This window comes from Podarcis pityusensis, assembly GCF_964106645.2.
Source record: "Podarcis pityusensis genome assembly, chromosome: 4".
In the NCBI taxonomy this organism is placed as follows: domain Eukaryota; kingdom Metazoa; phylum Chordata; class Lepidosauria; order Squamata; family Lacertidae; genus Podarcis; species Podarcis pityusensis.
Window position 1 is genome coordinate 42,872,396 of NC_138027.1, and position 16,062 is coordinate 42,888,457.

General features: G+C 41.0%; 1 protein-coding gene across 4 annotated transcripts in view; it reads right to left on the minus strand.

Annotated features, from left to right (window-relative positions):
• Window positions 1-16,062, minus strand: part of CADM2 (cell adhesion molecule 2) — a 398,136-nt gene that overhangs the window by 42,980 nt on the left and 339,094 nt on the right. For 2 of the 4 annotated variants that reach the window (XM_081001530.1, XM_081001529.1), the window contains one exon: window positions 7,279-7,395. The exons of 1 other annotated variant lie outside the window; for it this stretch is intronic. In XM_081001530.1, coding sequence (XP_080857656.1) covers window positions 7,279-7,395 — 117 coding nt within the window. The remainder of the gene's footprint in view (window positions 1-7,278; window positions 7,396-16,062) is intronic. One more of the 4 variants, XM_081001531.1, reaches the window with a different exon arrangement.

The window sequence follows — 16,062 nt, forward strand, 5'->3', positions numbered from 1 at the left end:
AAACTAAGAAAAGAAGAGGCAGCACATGTAGGAAACAATCCTATGCCTGCGTAAAGTTGCCCTCCATTCAACAGCAGGCCTGCTGTTCTGCCTAAGCCTTGAAGACGGAAAACAAGCCTTTAAAAAAGTGAGCCAGGTTGCTAGGTCATGTGGCTGAGTTGAATAGGCTTGGGACACAGCCTCTATGGTCCAGCCCCCAGCACACCCTGGAATACACATTTTTGAGGATGCATACTAGCCTCAGTTAAGTCAGTTTCTGCTCAGCTACCTGAGCTGGGATAAGCAAGTTATGCTGGTGCATCTTTGGCTGAGCTGGGGCTGGGATTTAACTGTTGGTTTCTGCTTTCCTTCACTGTGCAGCGAAAGGGCTTGTCACGAGACAGGTGTTTACATTCCACAGTCTGTACTGTTGGAGTTTCTCACGGGAAAGGGAGACTGGATGTGACGTACACTGGTTTCCTGTTTTTCACTGTACTTTGCAGTTTCACTTTGTGATTCTCTCCGAGCTGTCGAGGAGAGAGGATGCATTTTCTGCTCCGGCAGAGGCAAGATGTCTTTCTGTAATATACCAGCTTTGAACTGTAAATAAAGCAATATAGAGTATGCAGCACGTACTCCTCATCCTTCCGCTGGGCACGAGACTCTGCTTTAAATCAACACGTGGTTATGGGCTCCAGAAGTCGAATCGGAGTGCCGGCAAAGGATCGGAATGCAGAGGGACAGGTCGGATCGGAATCTGCTCTGCGCGTAAAAGTGATTGATGAGGTATGTGCTACTGCTCCGGGCAGCCTGCCAGCTTCTAGTTAATGGCTTTATGGCTGGACTTTGAACTTTTAAAGCCGTTTTGCCGGGAATAGGCAAAAGGCTCCCAGGCACAAGTTACTATGCTGGGGAAATCGAAAGTAACTTTTAAGTGCGCTTTTGGAATAAGGCAGCTGCAGCAGTGACGCAGCAAGATTTAAAGCAGCATATATGACGCTGAAGGCTAATGCCAGAGTCATGATGGCCCTTCAGGATGCTTGTGGGATTCCTAAGCTCAACAAGAAAAATTATGCAGACTGGGTTCTGTATGCAGAGGCAATTCTGCGGAAAGAGGGTTTGTTTGAGGTGATTACAGAAACCCCCCCAGTTCCAGTTACAGATGCATGGGAAGCTAAGGATTCCAAAGCAAGGGGAACTCTTACATTGATAGTATCCCCAGAAGAGCTCTGTCTATTGCGTGATAAGACCTCAGCCAGAGAAATTTGGGACGCTTTGAGAGAGGCTCACTTAAGGACAGAAGCTGGATCCACTATGTTTTACTTTAACAAGCTGCATAATATGGCTCTTGCTGAAGGTGGAGATGTGCGTTTACATCTGATGGAGATGCAAAATCTGAGACATGAGCTGCAACAGAGAGGACTCAACTTTCCAGAGGCTGTGTATTCTTTCATGATACTACAATCTTTGGGTTCAGGTTGGGAGTCTGTTGCAACCCAGATTGCTGTGCAGCCAACCGCTCAGCTAACAGTGGACTATGTAACTGCCGTGATTTTAAATGAAGCAGATCGCCGGGGTGCTAGCTGCATGGGCAAGGGGGAGTCTTCACAGACGTCGTCCCATAGTGCAGTGGAACCACCAGATGGCGCCAAAGCTTTGAAGGCAGTGAAATGCTACTCGTGTGGACGTCTAGGCCATATGAAGAGGGAATGCAGATATCCCAGGGCCAAGACAGAACAGCGCAGCGATAGCTCATCGCGCGGAAAAGGCCGAGGCAAAGGCAAAGGTCCGGTGTCTAAGACAACGCAGCACAAGGCTATGGTTTCACGCTTCACTCCAAAGGTTGCAGAGGTCCAGAAGACGTCTAGATCTTTCTTCGTTGTTGATTCAGCGGCGACCCACCACATGTGCAACGATAAGAGACTGTTTGTGTCTTTTACACCGCAGGAAGGTGCGATTCACCAGGCGGATGACCACACTATTCCCAGTAAAGGCTACGGAACTGTTGTTCTTCACAGTTTGGACTTATCGATACAGAATGTGCTTTACGTGCCAGACGCCAAACATAATCTGCTCAGCGTTGGACAGCTGAATGAGCGGAACATTGACGTTTCCTTCAAGAACAAGAAGTGCATCATCACAAAGAAAAATGATTATGTATTGCATGCAGAATATGTTGATCGTTTGTTTGTTTTGTATTATGATGATGTTGAAAAGGATGACACTTGTTGCATTGCAGGTTCTAACAAAAGTTTGCATGCAGAATGTATTCATGATTTTCACCGAAAATTTGGTCATTTGCATTTTGAGGCAGTATCTAAAATGCCTGCCTTGGTTGAAGGTATGACTATTAAACCCTGCAGGTACCACATGAAGTGCAAAGCATGCGCAGCAAACAAGGTGAAAATGGCTGCGAAAGGTAAGGTGTCTAGTAGGCAAGCTACAGAACCATACCAGGTTGTTCATGCTGATTTGGTTGGACCACTAGCGCCCTCTTTGGGTGGAAATAGGTACTTCATGGTTCTCATTGATGCATTTTCCAGGTATATTTATGTGTATAATCTCAAGCAGAAATCAGAGGCTTTTCCTAGGTTCAAGGAATTCTGTGCTTGGTTGGAAAATGTGCATGGTAAGAAGATAAAGACTCTTTTCAGTGATCGCGGGGGAGAATTCACTTCTCAGCAGTTTGAAGCTTTTCTGACTGAGAAAGGAATTCAACACGATTTGTCTAGTCCTCGCTCGCCATGGCAGAATGGACTTGCGGAACGGGCAAATCAGACATTGCTTCAAGGGTTAAAAACCTTGCTGCATGATGCCAATCTTCCAGAGAGTTATTGGGCCGAATCTCTCTCGTGTTTTGTTTACAGTTACAATCGCAGGTTATCTTCAGCGATTGGTTGTACCCCCTATGAGAAGATGTTTGGCAAGAAGCCATACATCAAACACATGAAGATTTTTGGTTCTGACATGTGGATTCACTCACCACAAAATTCCAAGTTAGACAAGCGTGGATTGCATGGTATCTTTCTAGGTTATCAGAAAGGGTCTTACAGAATAATGATGACTGACTCTAAGACAATTAAGCTCACGAGAAGTGTTGAGTACAATGCAAAGTGGGGGGAGAATGTGGGAATTTTCCAATGTTATCCTGATGACGGTGATGAGACTGAGGATAGTCAAGAGCAACCACAACAACCCACACCCACTAATGAAAGTTCTGAGTCTGAATCTGAAACTGAATCGGGTGATTCAGAGGATTTCAAGAGTGCGAAAGCCTCTATGCGACCCTCTGAAAGCTCTGATCAAGAATTGGAGGAACCATTGTTCACAGTAGGTCGTTTTTCTCCTAAGAAGGAAGAGGAGAGTGTTGAAGACTTAAGGCTAATTCGCAGGTCACAAAGAGCCACAAAAGGCAGACCTCCAAAGAGATTTGCTGATGAGTTTGCTACGATAGCAGTAACAGCTGTTAAAAGCTCCAAGAAGGTATTTGAACCTTCAAATTTCCAAGAAATCCAGGGTTTGGATTCAAAGGAAGCTGAGCCATGGTTAAATGCCATGAAGGCTGAGCTTGATTCCTTAGAAAGGAACAAAACATGGGAGCTAGTTCCAGTAGTTCCAGGAATGAAACTGCTTGGAAGCAAATGGGTCTTCAAAGCGAAGACAGATCAAAATGGCAAGATAGTCAGACACAAAGCCAGATTGGTAGCCAGAGGTTTTGCACAGGTACCAGGTGAAGACTATCACGAGACCTATTCACCCACAGTGAGATATGAAAGCATTAGGCTTATGCTCAAGCTAGCTGCAGAGGAAAATCTACACATTAGTCACCATGATATTAACACAGCTTTTCTGTACGGATCTCTGGATGAATCACTTTATATGCTTCCACCTGATGGCGTACAGGTAAAACAGGGATTTGTTTGTGCTCTGAAGAAATCCCTTTATGGTCTCAAACAAAGTGCACGGTGTTGGCACACAAAACTCACTGAAGTATTGTTTTCTCTAGGTTTTCAGCAAGGGAAAGCTGATCCATGTGTATTTGTCAAAGAGGAGGGGCAAAAGAAACTGTACTGTTTGTTTTATGTTGATGATTTATTATTCTTTTGGAAAGATGTCGCAATGTACAATAACGCCCTAGTTCAACTGAAAGAGCACTTTGACATGAAAGATCTTGGTGAGGTAAACAACTACCTATCTCTGGAAATAGAGAGAGATCAAGATGGTAACATTCTAGTACACCAGTCACGGAAAATTGCTGATGTGTTAAGCAAACTAAATCTGATGGATGCTAACCCTGTAGACACACCGATGACAACAGGTTATCAGGTAGATGACACTGAAGAAGCATTTTCTGACACTACACTGTACAGAAGTGTGCTAGGCAAGCTAAACTTCATTGCCAGATGTTCAAGACCAGACATTGCTGTTAGCTGTAATTTGCTAAGCAGACAAGTCAACAATCCTAGTGTCAAGGATTGGAAAGCTCTGAAACGCATAGCGCGGTATTTGAAAGGCACTATGCATTACAGACTGAGATTTAACAATCAGAAGTCTGGTGGTCTTGAGATATTTGCAGATGCAAGTTTTGGAAGTGACACTACAGACAGGAAAAGTACGTCTGGAGTTTGCTACATGTACAATCAGAGTCTGTTTGATTGGTCATGCAAGAAGCAAACAACAGTTAGTTTAAGTACTTGTGAAGCCGAACTGAATGCACTATCGTATTCACTTAAGGATTGTGAATGGTTAGTACAATTGTGCAAAGATATGAAAATTCCTGTCAAATGTCCAATCCAGGTTTACCAGGACAACAAAGCATGTTTGGCTTTGCTGAAGTCTGAAGGTTGTAAGCAAAGCACGAAGCACTTGCAATTAAAGTTGCAGCATGCTAGGGAATGTATTCAGAAGGGACTCGTAACGGTGTCCTATATGCCAGGTAATGAAATTCCTGCTGATGTATTGTCCAAGATTGTATCAAGGGATCAACACTGTACCTATGTGCAGAAGTTGGGTTTGTACTGATATTGTACAAACACGCTGCCCAGTGATGTTCACAGAAAGGGGGAGGATGTTGGTTTCTGCTTTCCTTCACTGTGCAGCGAAAGGGCTTGTCACGAGACAGGTGTTTACATTCCACAGTCTGTACTGTTGGAGTTTCTCACGGGAAAGGGAGACTGGATGTGACGTACACTGGTTTCCTGTTTTTCACTGTACTTTGCAGTTTCACTTTGTGATTCTCTCCGAGCTGTCGAGGAGAGAGGATGCATTTTCTGCTCCGGCAGAGGCAAGATGTCTTTCTGTAATATACCAGCTTTGAACTGTAAATAAAGCAATATAGAGTATGCAGCACGTACTCCTCATCCTTCCGCTGGGCACGAGACTCTGCTTTAAATCAACATTAACAACAGCTGAGCCTGGTTGAGCTAGAAAACAGCCAGCTGAGACAGAGATCCACTGCATCCTAAACTTCTAATCCCAGCAGATCTGGTCATAAAATTGCCCCTTATGTGTTAAATCTTTATTTCTCTGAATTTCCCTGAAGAAGGACCAGAAAGGCCCAAAATGTGTTGGAATAGTCAGTATCTCTTTTGTCTATCCATTGCGCATACTTGGTTTAATAAAATAACCTTTAAGGTTATTGTTTAATAAAAATTCTAGGTTTGTGATTTATATCCAGCTAATATTCCTAATTCAATGCAGCTTGACACATATAATAAACAATTATCTATGTACTGTGTACCATTTTCAATAAATAAAACTATCATATCCTGCCGAGATAGCTCAGTCAGTAGAGCATGTGTCTCTTAATCTCAAGGTTATGGGATTGAGCCCCATGATGGGCAAAAGATTCCTGCATTGCGAAAGCTTGGACCAGATGACCCTCGCAGTCTATGCCAGCTCTCTAGTTGTATGATTCTATGAAATGGCAAGAGTATCAGACTGTGACTGGAGAGACCCAGATTCAAGTCTGCCATCAGCCATACAGCTTAGGGGTCAGCCAGAGTTTCACAGGCCAAATGACAATGTGGCTGTGAGGAAAAAAGTGACAGGGGAGTGTATGCATGTATGTTGCCTTGAGTTCATTGGAAGAGGAATGGGAGATAAATATAAGTAATACAAAATATAAATATACACATACCTATACATGTGTGAGTGTATGTATGTTTGTAATATATGTTCCATTCTTACCTATGCAAGTAAATTTTCCCTGGTTGCTTATATTTTTATTAGATTTATATAACAACCTTCATCACAAGATCTCAGGGTGGTTCACAAGATAAAGGTATTAGGTAAAAGCACAAATAAATAGTTAAAACAAAAATTTAGTTGCAAATTAACGTATATTAGTGGTTATAGTGACCCATCAGTATGTACCATTACTTAGGAAATATGAAATGCAAATGGGAAACTTGCTTCAAGTTTATGAATTTAAAGTCAACCACTTTTCTTGTTTGTTTAACTGTGTAATGCTTTAAGGTCAGCTCAAAAGTAAGGACCACTGAGTTCAAGGAGGCTTACTCCCATTCAGCAGCCTTGTCAAGTACAACGTCCGCACAGCCAAAAAGGTAAGGGATTATTGTGTGGATGAGTTACTAATCTCCACTGGCATCCCTAGACCAGCCATATCATTTTGCACTTCCAATGGAAATGGATGTGCTGAGTGTGTGAGAAAGTGACTGCCATTTCACACCACCACCAGCAGTAGGAAACAGTAATTTCCTAATAAAAGAAACATTACTTTCAAAAGGTTATCTGGATTATCCATTGCAGAAACAGCTACAGATTTCTAGAGCAAGAAATCTATGGTCTGGGAAGGCCTTTTACACAGCTACAGAAGGGAACAGAATTATTGCAAAATTAAACTATAAACATGAATGAAATAGTTCTAAATAAATATAAGGTTAAATCCAAACCACTTACACATTCACAGCATATTAGCAACAGAAAGCAAACTTATTGTTTTAAGAGACAATGTTAATTCAAAATTAAGTATGTTTCCTTTCAACAAAAGTTTAATATGATAATCTTAAATGAAGCAATTACTTATAACAGCAGTTAAAACACCCATCAACATTCATAAATATCATTAGACAAAGATGCACAATGTGCTGTTAAATCATTCACAACTATGTTAATTGCTGACAATTAAACTGGATGTCCCCATGTATATTAAACTGAACATAAATTTGCAATATTCACAATCTCCCTTTATCATCTTTATCATACTTAGTGCGCATATACCTGTGGTTGCCTATTTATATTGTGATTTGCAGGCCAAAACAAAGAAGCATACTGTACCTCGTGTGTTGATGGCTGTTGCCGATGGGACTGTGCTTGTTAAGGCTACAGTGGTTGTGACTGTTGCAGTGGTAAGGGAGGGGATGACAGTGGTGGGAAGCAAAATGTTGGAAACATCTGGTGAGTGGAAAAAAATATAAAATAAAATCATATCATGCAAACAGAGAAGCAGCATAACAATGATTCAATTTGTAAATACACATGTGTAGAAAATGTTCAAATTAAAACATGCTTAGCACAGACCAACAAAGGTACGGTAGTGCACTTTGAAATTCTTGACATTAGATCACACTCTCTCTTATTCTATTCAAACAGCAACAGACAGAATTTTAAACAACCAAAAGGACTTGTTCAAATGATTCATGTTTCCACAAAGTGGGAGAGTGAATCTGTGACAAGAATCCTTCTCTTCACTAAGCCATTTTTAAATGCCTCATACAGTAACAAAGCAAATATAGATGCAACAACATGCTGTGTCAGCGTGGGAAGATGAAAACACAACACTGTCATGCTAAAATAAACACACATGTTAACAAGAGATGGCTGTATGTTAAAACACCTACTTTCAGACAGACTCAATGAAACAAAACGGGGGTGAATGGCTACTAACTCTAAAAGCTGCTTTATTTGATTTGCTTCTCTTCTTCCACATTTTGTTATGGGAAACAGTCTGCCAAGATCCAGAGCAAAGAACACATCAAAATCTTTACCAACAGCCACTGTGAATAAGGGTTACTCAACATAAAGCAATATTTTAGTCAACTTAATTGTATCATTTGAGGATCAACTGTAGAAACTATTCATAGTAATGTTACCATATGTATGATCCATAAAGGAACCTCACCAATAGAAAAACCGAACAAACATTATCAGTTCTTAGGTTATTTTCCAAATTGAGTAAGTGCACATCTACACACAAAGCTTAAAGGCCCTGTTGCTAAGTCACACCATAAATTCCCTGTAGCAAAACCTTTTGTGATTTTAATATATAGAGGACAATAAAGAGAGAAGTATGAGGGAGAGAGAAAAAACACCTCTAAAATCCGCACTGCCTAGAGCACTGAAGATCAATGTTCCTTTGTCTAGGAAGACACTGAAAATAAGAAAGAAAAGGCACAGTGGAAAACAACTTCAAATACTGTGAAGCTCAGTTAAACATCTAGGATGCTACATGACTGAAACCAAGCTTCAGAGGAATATGGTTGCACTCACACAGATACAAACACCATCGCTACAGAAGCAGCTAATGGTGGTATCTGTGCAACAAGGGTTTACAAAAAATGGTAATGCAAATCAGAACCACAGCTTTATTTTCAAGTTTCAAGTTCAGGAACAACTTGTATTAGGCAATAGTATTAATAAAATAATACAGAACATATATCCATAGTACAAAAATCCATAATATAAAAAAGACTTTCCCAAGGTCCTGATCATTAAAACACAGTTTCCCTTGTGCATCTCTGACAGCTCCAATTCGAATATTATTTTGATTTTCTTAAAATCCAATTTGCCAACATCAATGATGTAAGAGAAAGTTATCTGAGACACTAACTCAAATCCAGCTTAATTTCAGATTAAACCTCTGAATGATTACAACAATTTATAGCAATTTTATCTAACTCCTTTTTCCTGATTTTTTCTTTTTTGCAGTCAGTGCATACAGGGCCACTACGTACCGTATTTTTCGCCCTATAGGACGCACCGTCCCATAAGGCACACCTAGTTTTTTGGGGGGGAAATAAAGGGGGGGAAATTATTTTCCTCCCAGGCGCGGGGCTGGAGTGGGGGAAGCCCGAGCTTCCCCCGACCCTAGCCCCCAGAACAGGCAGCTCTCTGCAAGCCGTGGGAGCCCAGCGCCGGCTCCCGCTGCTTGCTGAGAGGTGCACGAAGCCTGGACGCGCTGAGCTCTGTGCGCGCAGGCTTCAGCATGCAGGCAACTCTCCGCAAGTGGCGGGAGCCCAGCGCCGGGCTCCCGCCGCTTGCGGAGAGGTGCACAAAGCCTGGAGAGCGAGAGGGGTTGGTGCGCACCGACCCCTCTCGCTCTCCAGGCTTCAGCGAAAGCCTGCATTCGCCCCATAGGACGCACACACATTTCCCCTTCATTTTTGGAGGGGAAAAAGTGTGTCCTATAGGGCAAAAAATACGGTATGTTATTAAGCTATTACTGCCACTCAAAGGAAACTGAACTATTGTTTCCTTATGCAAACAAAGGTTTCAGAAAGTGATCCCTTGGCTCTCTATATAAGGGGAAGGTTAATAGACAATGAGTGATGTATTCCATCTGAGGTTGACTACAAATAAAAATGCAATATGTCTGCATATTGCACCTTGTTGTAGCAGACATCCAAAAGCATAGAAGCATTTCTTAAGGAAACTGTTAAGACTTTGGTTAGATAACTAGCTCTAAAATGCTCTGTTCTCAAGAGTGGATACCATTGGGAGGGGAGCAGGATGGGAGTTTCTAATTAGTTGCCGATTCTATCCAGAAGAACCAATCCCTTAGTTGACACTTATTCAAGGTCATTGCAAAGCTCAGTTCTGGAAAATAATAGTAATCAAAAACATATTGACAAGCTGCTTTCCAGAGTCGGCTATCACCCAATTCCACATAGCACAGAGCAAGAAAACACTCAGTAGGCATAGTAGCAATGTTATAAAATATTATTTAACTCAGCGCAGTTAAGGCTCTTGCCTTAATTGTTGGCCACTCGGATTCTGTACAAAGAAGAGTAGCTGATATCTCTGATAGTAGGGAGTATAGCTCCCCCCCCAAAAAAAAATATTCTGCAGAGTTTTCAAAACTTTAATGGGGTTCAAATCAGAGTCCCAGATTTCAACGCCACAGAGCACTTGAGTAAGCACTTTGCTACCAAATATCTTTAGGGCAGGTTCAATCAGCTGCCATCCCTTATTGTTATAGAATTTCATAATAATAGAATTACATGTCTGGACAGGCTTGCTGAAATTTATTTTTTTTAGCAGCCATCGATAACAGTACAGCAAGGGGGGACTGCCTGATGTTATGTATACCTTTTAGTTTGCCAATCAACCAGTCTTACAATGAGAAATGGACCATGTACATTTGTCTTAACGACCTCATGTATGACCACATAAGGGGACATGTGCTGCTCTGCCCCTTCCCAACTACAACTTTACACCAATGTAACTTCTCTCCAACTACAGTCATGCTAGAAACAATGCTGAGTCTGGTTTCTTGGCCTGCAGTTGTTCAGTCACAGCCATATGTTACCTTGAAGTGGGGCTTAATATTACCAAGTTACACTACTTTAATAGGCCTATAAAAGAATGATGGATAATTTCCAGTACTCTCCTCCATTTCAATGTTTATTGGGCATGAACTAGGTGATATAGTAGTCCTTAGTGGTCCTTAGCAAATCAACCCAATTTTAATATGCTCAGAGTGTTAACAAGGTATTGTCGCAGTTTCTGTCTGGGGCATGTAAAACATAACAATGTCGTGCTTATTGATGAAGTCCACTGATATTACGAGTAAAAACAACTACTCCTGTTTTATAGATCCCAGAGTTGCAGGAATATTTCTGGTCTTTTGACACATACTGGTTTCTTATGAGAAGAAGTAATGACTCTAGCTAGGATTTCTAAATTAATGCCTGTTTCAAAATGTAAAGTATGTTAGCTATATAACCTATAAACTAGGCACCTGAGCACCATTTGTTAAGCTTCTTTGCTTCAAGCCTTCACCTAGTTACACTTATTTACATCCTACTGCATTTAATCAGTAGGATTACTGCATGATCCTAAACATGTTTACTTGAAGCAAATCCCACCGAGTTTAGCAATACTTGCTTGGTGGCAGGTAGGCTAAATATTGCAGCCTTGTGCATACATAGCTAAGGTATAGTGTTTCAGCCTTTGTCCCAAAGAGTATGATACAACTAGCATGACATTTTGAAAAGGTTCTCATTCAAAATGTAGCTTTTGCTATAATCATGTGGAAAATGGGAAGAGTTCATGAATAGTTACCATGAATTTCTGCAAACAGAGCCATCAGCAACTCCCTACAAATACAGGTCACTTCCCTAGTTTCAGGTGGGATTCAGTCATATTTCAGAAAATTCAGGTTGCACAATTAAAGTTGACTGGGAGGTCTTGAGCAACAAATGCACTTCCTCAAAACAACTGACTTTTTGGTATAAGGAAAGTGATGGCAAAATGCACTAGGAAGCGTGGAATAAAAATTGCTTGATGCAACATCATATAACCGGGCCACAATAAGATCAGAATGAATGTTAAATAAGAGGCATAGCCTGTAAGAAAGAGTGTTGCTCACCCACTATGCATTTTGTATATGATGGGTGGGTGGGTGCCATATAATCATATGAGAAACATATCTCATACTTTCCATGTATTGTCTCAGTGATAATAAACAGAACTCACAACATAAAATACATTTAACTGCTCATACACAATACCAAAAGGATAAGCAACCCGACCATTTAATCATAATCACTATTATGTTGATAGGTTGCTTTATGAAATATCAACCACAGAGAGGATGATTGTTTTAGTCTGATACATGATTTTCTTTAGAAGTATAATATTGCTACAAATATATTGATGTATGGTGATATTGATCATTAAGAGACTTGATCCTAAGATCAAGAGCAGAGCAGAGCTGTGGTCCCATTTCCTTCCCACTGCAGCCACCCCTTGCCTTCAGCTATTCTTGAAGGTTGGGGACCCTCTTCTTCAGAATATCATCCAGTACAGTGGAGGGGAGAAAGGGAGAATTGGCAGAACTCAAGAGTGTGCCCCTTGCATCAACTTAAGTCTCTTCCTCTTTAGCTAGAGCATTACTGCCGAGAACTCTATTTTATATATCTTGGTGGACTTCCAATACTAGGGTTCTTACTATCAAAAGATAAAATCCAATTATTCAAATTTATGGCTGTTCTTCTATTTGCTCACCTACCCTTCATTCAATTTCTCTGTATATAAAAATGTAAACAGAAGCTGCAGCTGCCTGCCAAAGCAATTCTGCACTTGTGGCATTTCTTTTTAAAAAATCTACCAGCAAAGGAGCGCATGAGTTGGACAATAGCAACTCTATGCAATATGCAGGGCCTGACCTCACTCAGAATTGAAATGAATCAATTTCCAGATGCTCTTCCCACACATTTTCGATACTGTGTAGCTCATTGACCCATAACACCCAAATATCCTTTGGTGAAAGGAGGCAGTGGTTCATCCAGAGGGCAGTAGCCTACCTGGCCACCATATAAAATACTTGAGGAATATCCCTCCCCTGGATATTCGCCCCCCCAACTTTACTGAACAAGTGAGGAAATGATTCCTGAACATTCAAAGCAAAAGAGGCACAGTGACAATATGTAGCTATATGCTTTCTAAAAATGTGAATAACATCAGTAAACTTAAAACAGTAATAGCTTTGTTTCAAATTACATAATCATTTGTCCCTGGATTTAATGTACACAATTAAATAAGGCATTTGTGGCTCCACTTTTAAAATGAATATAATACTAATCAGCTAAAGAAGTTATTGGAAATAAAACCAATTTTTCAAAAGGAGGATGGGACAGAGGGCATTCTTCTCCTTTTACCTCCCCTCCATCCTACTAGTTTCCTGGGTTGGTAGACCTGACTTTAGACAAAGCTCTGTTCAACCTTGGGAGATTTCAGGAAGAGTGAAGGGGCTGCAGGAGGCTTCTTGGACGTGACCCTGTCAGCTCTGTCATTACTTTTCTGTTAGAGCTCAGAAGAACGGGGTTCCACACCAGAGTTTAATGTGGATTTGAAACCTGAGACCCATTGTGGGCATGTGCACAAGTATTTGTTACCAGACCAGCAATAATTGAAGTACAAAGTGTGTGCGTGCGGGTTGATAGATGATAGAGATAGTGTTTCTCTCTCACTCCTCCACTTATTTTGTCACTAAGCCATTACTGAGGAACATGTCAGGCTCAGGAGATGAATAGATTCACTCCTTGAGCAAAAGGAACTCCAATTTCCTCAAGGACTTCTTGATCAAATGGGAAGGGCAAGCTCGATCCCATTTGTTTTGATCCCTATAGTTGAGTTTGGACTAAACTACTGGAGAGCAAGCAGCAGGACATGTGCTTAATACCCTCAATTTGTGGAGCTTGAGAAAGGATGCCTGCATGGTGCTCTCTGGTCCCAGATCAGCACCCAATGCATAAATTGTTCATCTGCAATGCATTAATTCCAATGGGATGCACATTTATATGAATGTGCATTCTGGTGTGATAAATTATTAGCCCACTTGTGCCAGCAACGGGGAACTTTCATTTCAGCCCCCTCACCACCTCAGACTACTAAACATGAATTTCTCAGCAAGGGGAGGTAAAGAAGGAGGAGAGGAGGAGGAGGAGGAGGAATGGGATTTTTTAAAATGAACATTGTAGTCCTCACCCCACCTCCAAATACCAAATTCACATTGAAAATCAGATCTCATATTAGTCATAACAGATTTCTGTGGGAGCTACTTTACAACCTGCTCTATATACACACAGCATACATAACTTGATATACGTAAGATTTAGTACTTATATGGAGCCAAAATAGATTATGCATTCTTAAAATAGATTATGAATTGTTTTTGGCAGAGTTCTGTTAAAGTATAAATGCATTTTTGTGGTAAAAACCCCCAAACCATTAAAGCAAGGAGCTGAACATCTGAATTTTCTGGTTTGCCCTTTGTGAGATTTTAACCTTTTTTTCACAAAGTTGTCAGCCAAAAAATGCAACAATGAATCAGTTTTCATGTGCAGTATAAAAATAAACTTGAACAACTTTTGCACATGTGGTTGCAAGAGAAATAAATTATATACTGTAATAAGTGAAAATATAAACCCAGTACTAATAAAATACAGGTTGTGAATGACTAAAACAGATGAGATTCTTAATACTTAGATGTTTTACCCTTTCCCCAAACTATTATCTCAAATATGTATATTGTCCAATATCAAGCAAATGAGCTAAGCCAGCTCCTACTCTCCTATTCAGTGCTATGAAGTGGACATCTCTGCACCCTCTACCTTCTCTAACTCTAAAAAAGACATGGATTCTGGCATTATTTATAGGATGAGAACTGATAATCCCTAGTAACATCTGGAAATGTGAAATCTATCAATATTAGAAAACTGAGGCAACAGTGCATGTCAAAGATGGAAATATTACACATTCAATGCTCCAGTGGCCCATACGATAGAGCTTCTTAAAAATGCAATAATCTCAATATTAATTTATGTTTTAGTTAGTTGAAAACAATTTGTGTCTGAAATGCAATGAAAATTCCACCATTCTGATTTAGCCAATTGTTAAGCAGATATTGGAGGCTTACTCAACAGGATGCAGGAATGTTGAAATTAAGGCCTCATTTTATTGCCTATCATTAAATTATTCTAATCCAGCAAAATTAGCTTTTTTAATTTGAGATTTAACTCAGTCACTAATTAAATCAATGGGAGAGCTAAAAAGCTGATTTCTCCACATACTGACAATATGTTTACAAGTATAATCAGTTGGATACCATAGGCCTGCACTGAGTACTAGTGTGCTTCTAAGCCCAACTCAAGGTGTTTCCCTGTAATACAAAGCCCTAAACAACTCCAGCCTCATATATTTGCAGGGGTTTTCATCCTATATAGACTGGTCAGGTGTTGGATCTGCAGAGGAGGCTCTGCTGGGATTTCCGTCGCCATGTGAAATTTGTCAGGCAGTGCTGTGTAAGAGAGCGGTTTCTTTTTAACATCAGGCCAAGGTGCACAAAGGGGTGCATCTTCCACCAAAAAAAGTGGGAATTGTTTAATTGTACTGAGCTATATGCAACCTCTCCTGGGACTGCATGGTGGAAGGTGAGCTGTAAATGCCTGTGAATGAACAAATAGGGAATGCATGATTCCTTGTGTTACGGCCAGGCAATGCGTGGCTCCTCACAAAAACACCACTTTTGGTGGGATTGCTCTAGCACACATACTGCTTTAGTTCATACATAATGATGCTGGTTCAGCAAGTCATGGTTTAGAAGCCTGGGCAATGGTCCTATTCTAAGCATGTGTGATGCACCTGCTTGGGAGTTGGTGCAGTAAATGGGCATTTTTCTTGTCTCGTCCCTTCTGCTCTGAGTGGCATGAGTGCTGTGGAGTGGCTGTGCCACTCCATCAAGACCTGCCACATACCAGGTCTTACATACACTTTAAAAAAGGGATAAAGGGAACCATCTGTTAACTAAAATTCACACAAGACCAAGTTTGTCTTCATATTAGCAGATATTTACTAATAAAGGAACCCTAACTCCCCAATTCACTAGCTTGGTGGGGCATTAAGATTGAGGTGATGTATATGTTGGCAGAGAAGAGCTTCACTGATGGAGGCGCACATCTACTACAGAGGTGTCGGCTACATCTGTGGTTGTTTCACTGGTTGTTGATAGAATTAGGCTCCGCGGGGGGGGGGGGGAGGCCCCAGCTGTGAGATATGGGTGGTCTGGGATGCAAAGTCCCTTCATTCATTGGGTAGGTTCCAGGACTGGACTCCCTTGCTTCACCAGCCAAGAACTGGTAGAACTAGGGCTGCCATGTTTCAAAAGGTGAAAATCCAGACACAAAAGTTGTTGAGGTTTTTTCCCAGTACTATACCTACGTACCTGGGAGAAAACACTATTGAATTCAGTTAGGTTGAATAGCGCTGTATTGGCTGCATGCTAAAAGATTTAGCTTGCTATTCATCTGCTGATATATGTATTGATTTGAGCTACTATAA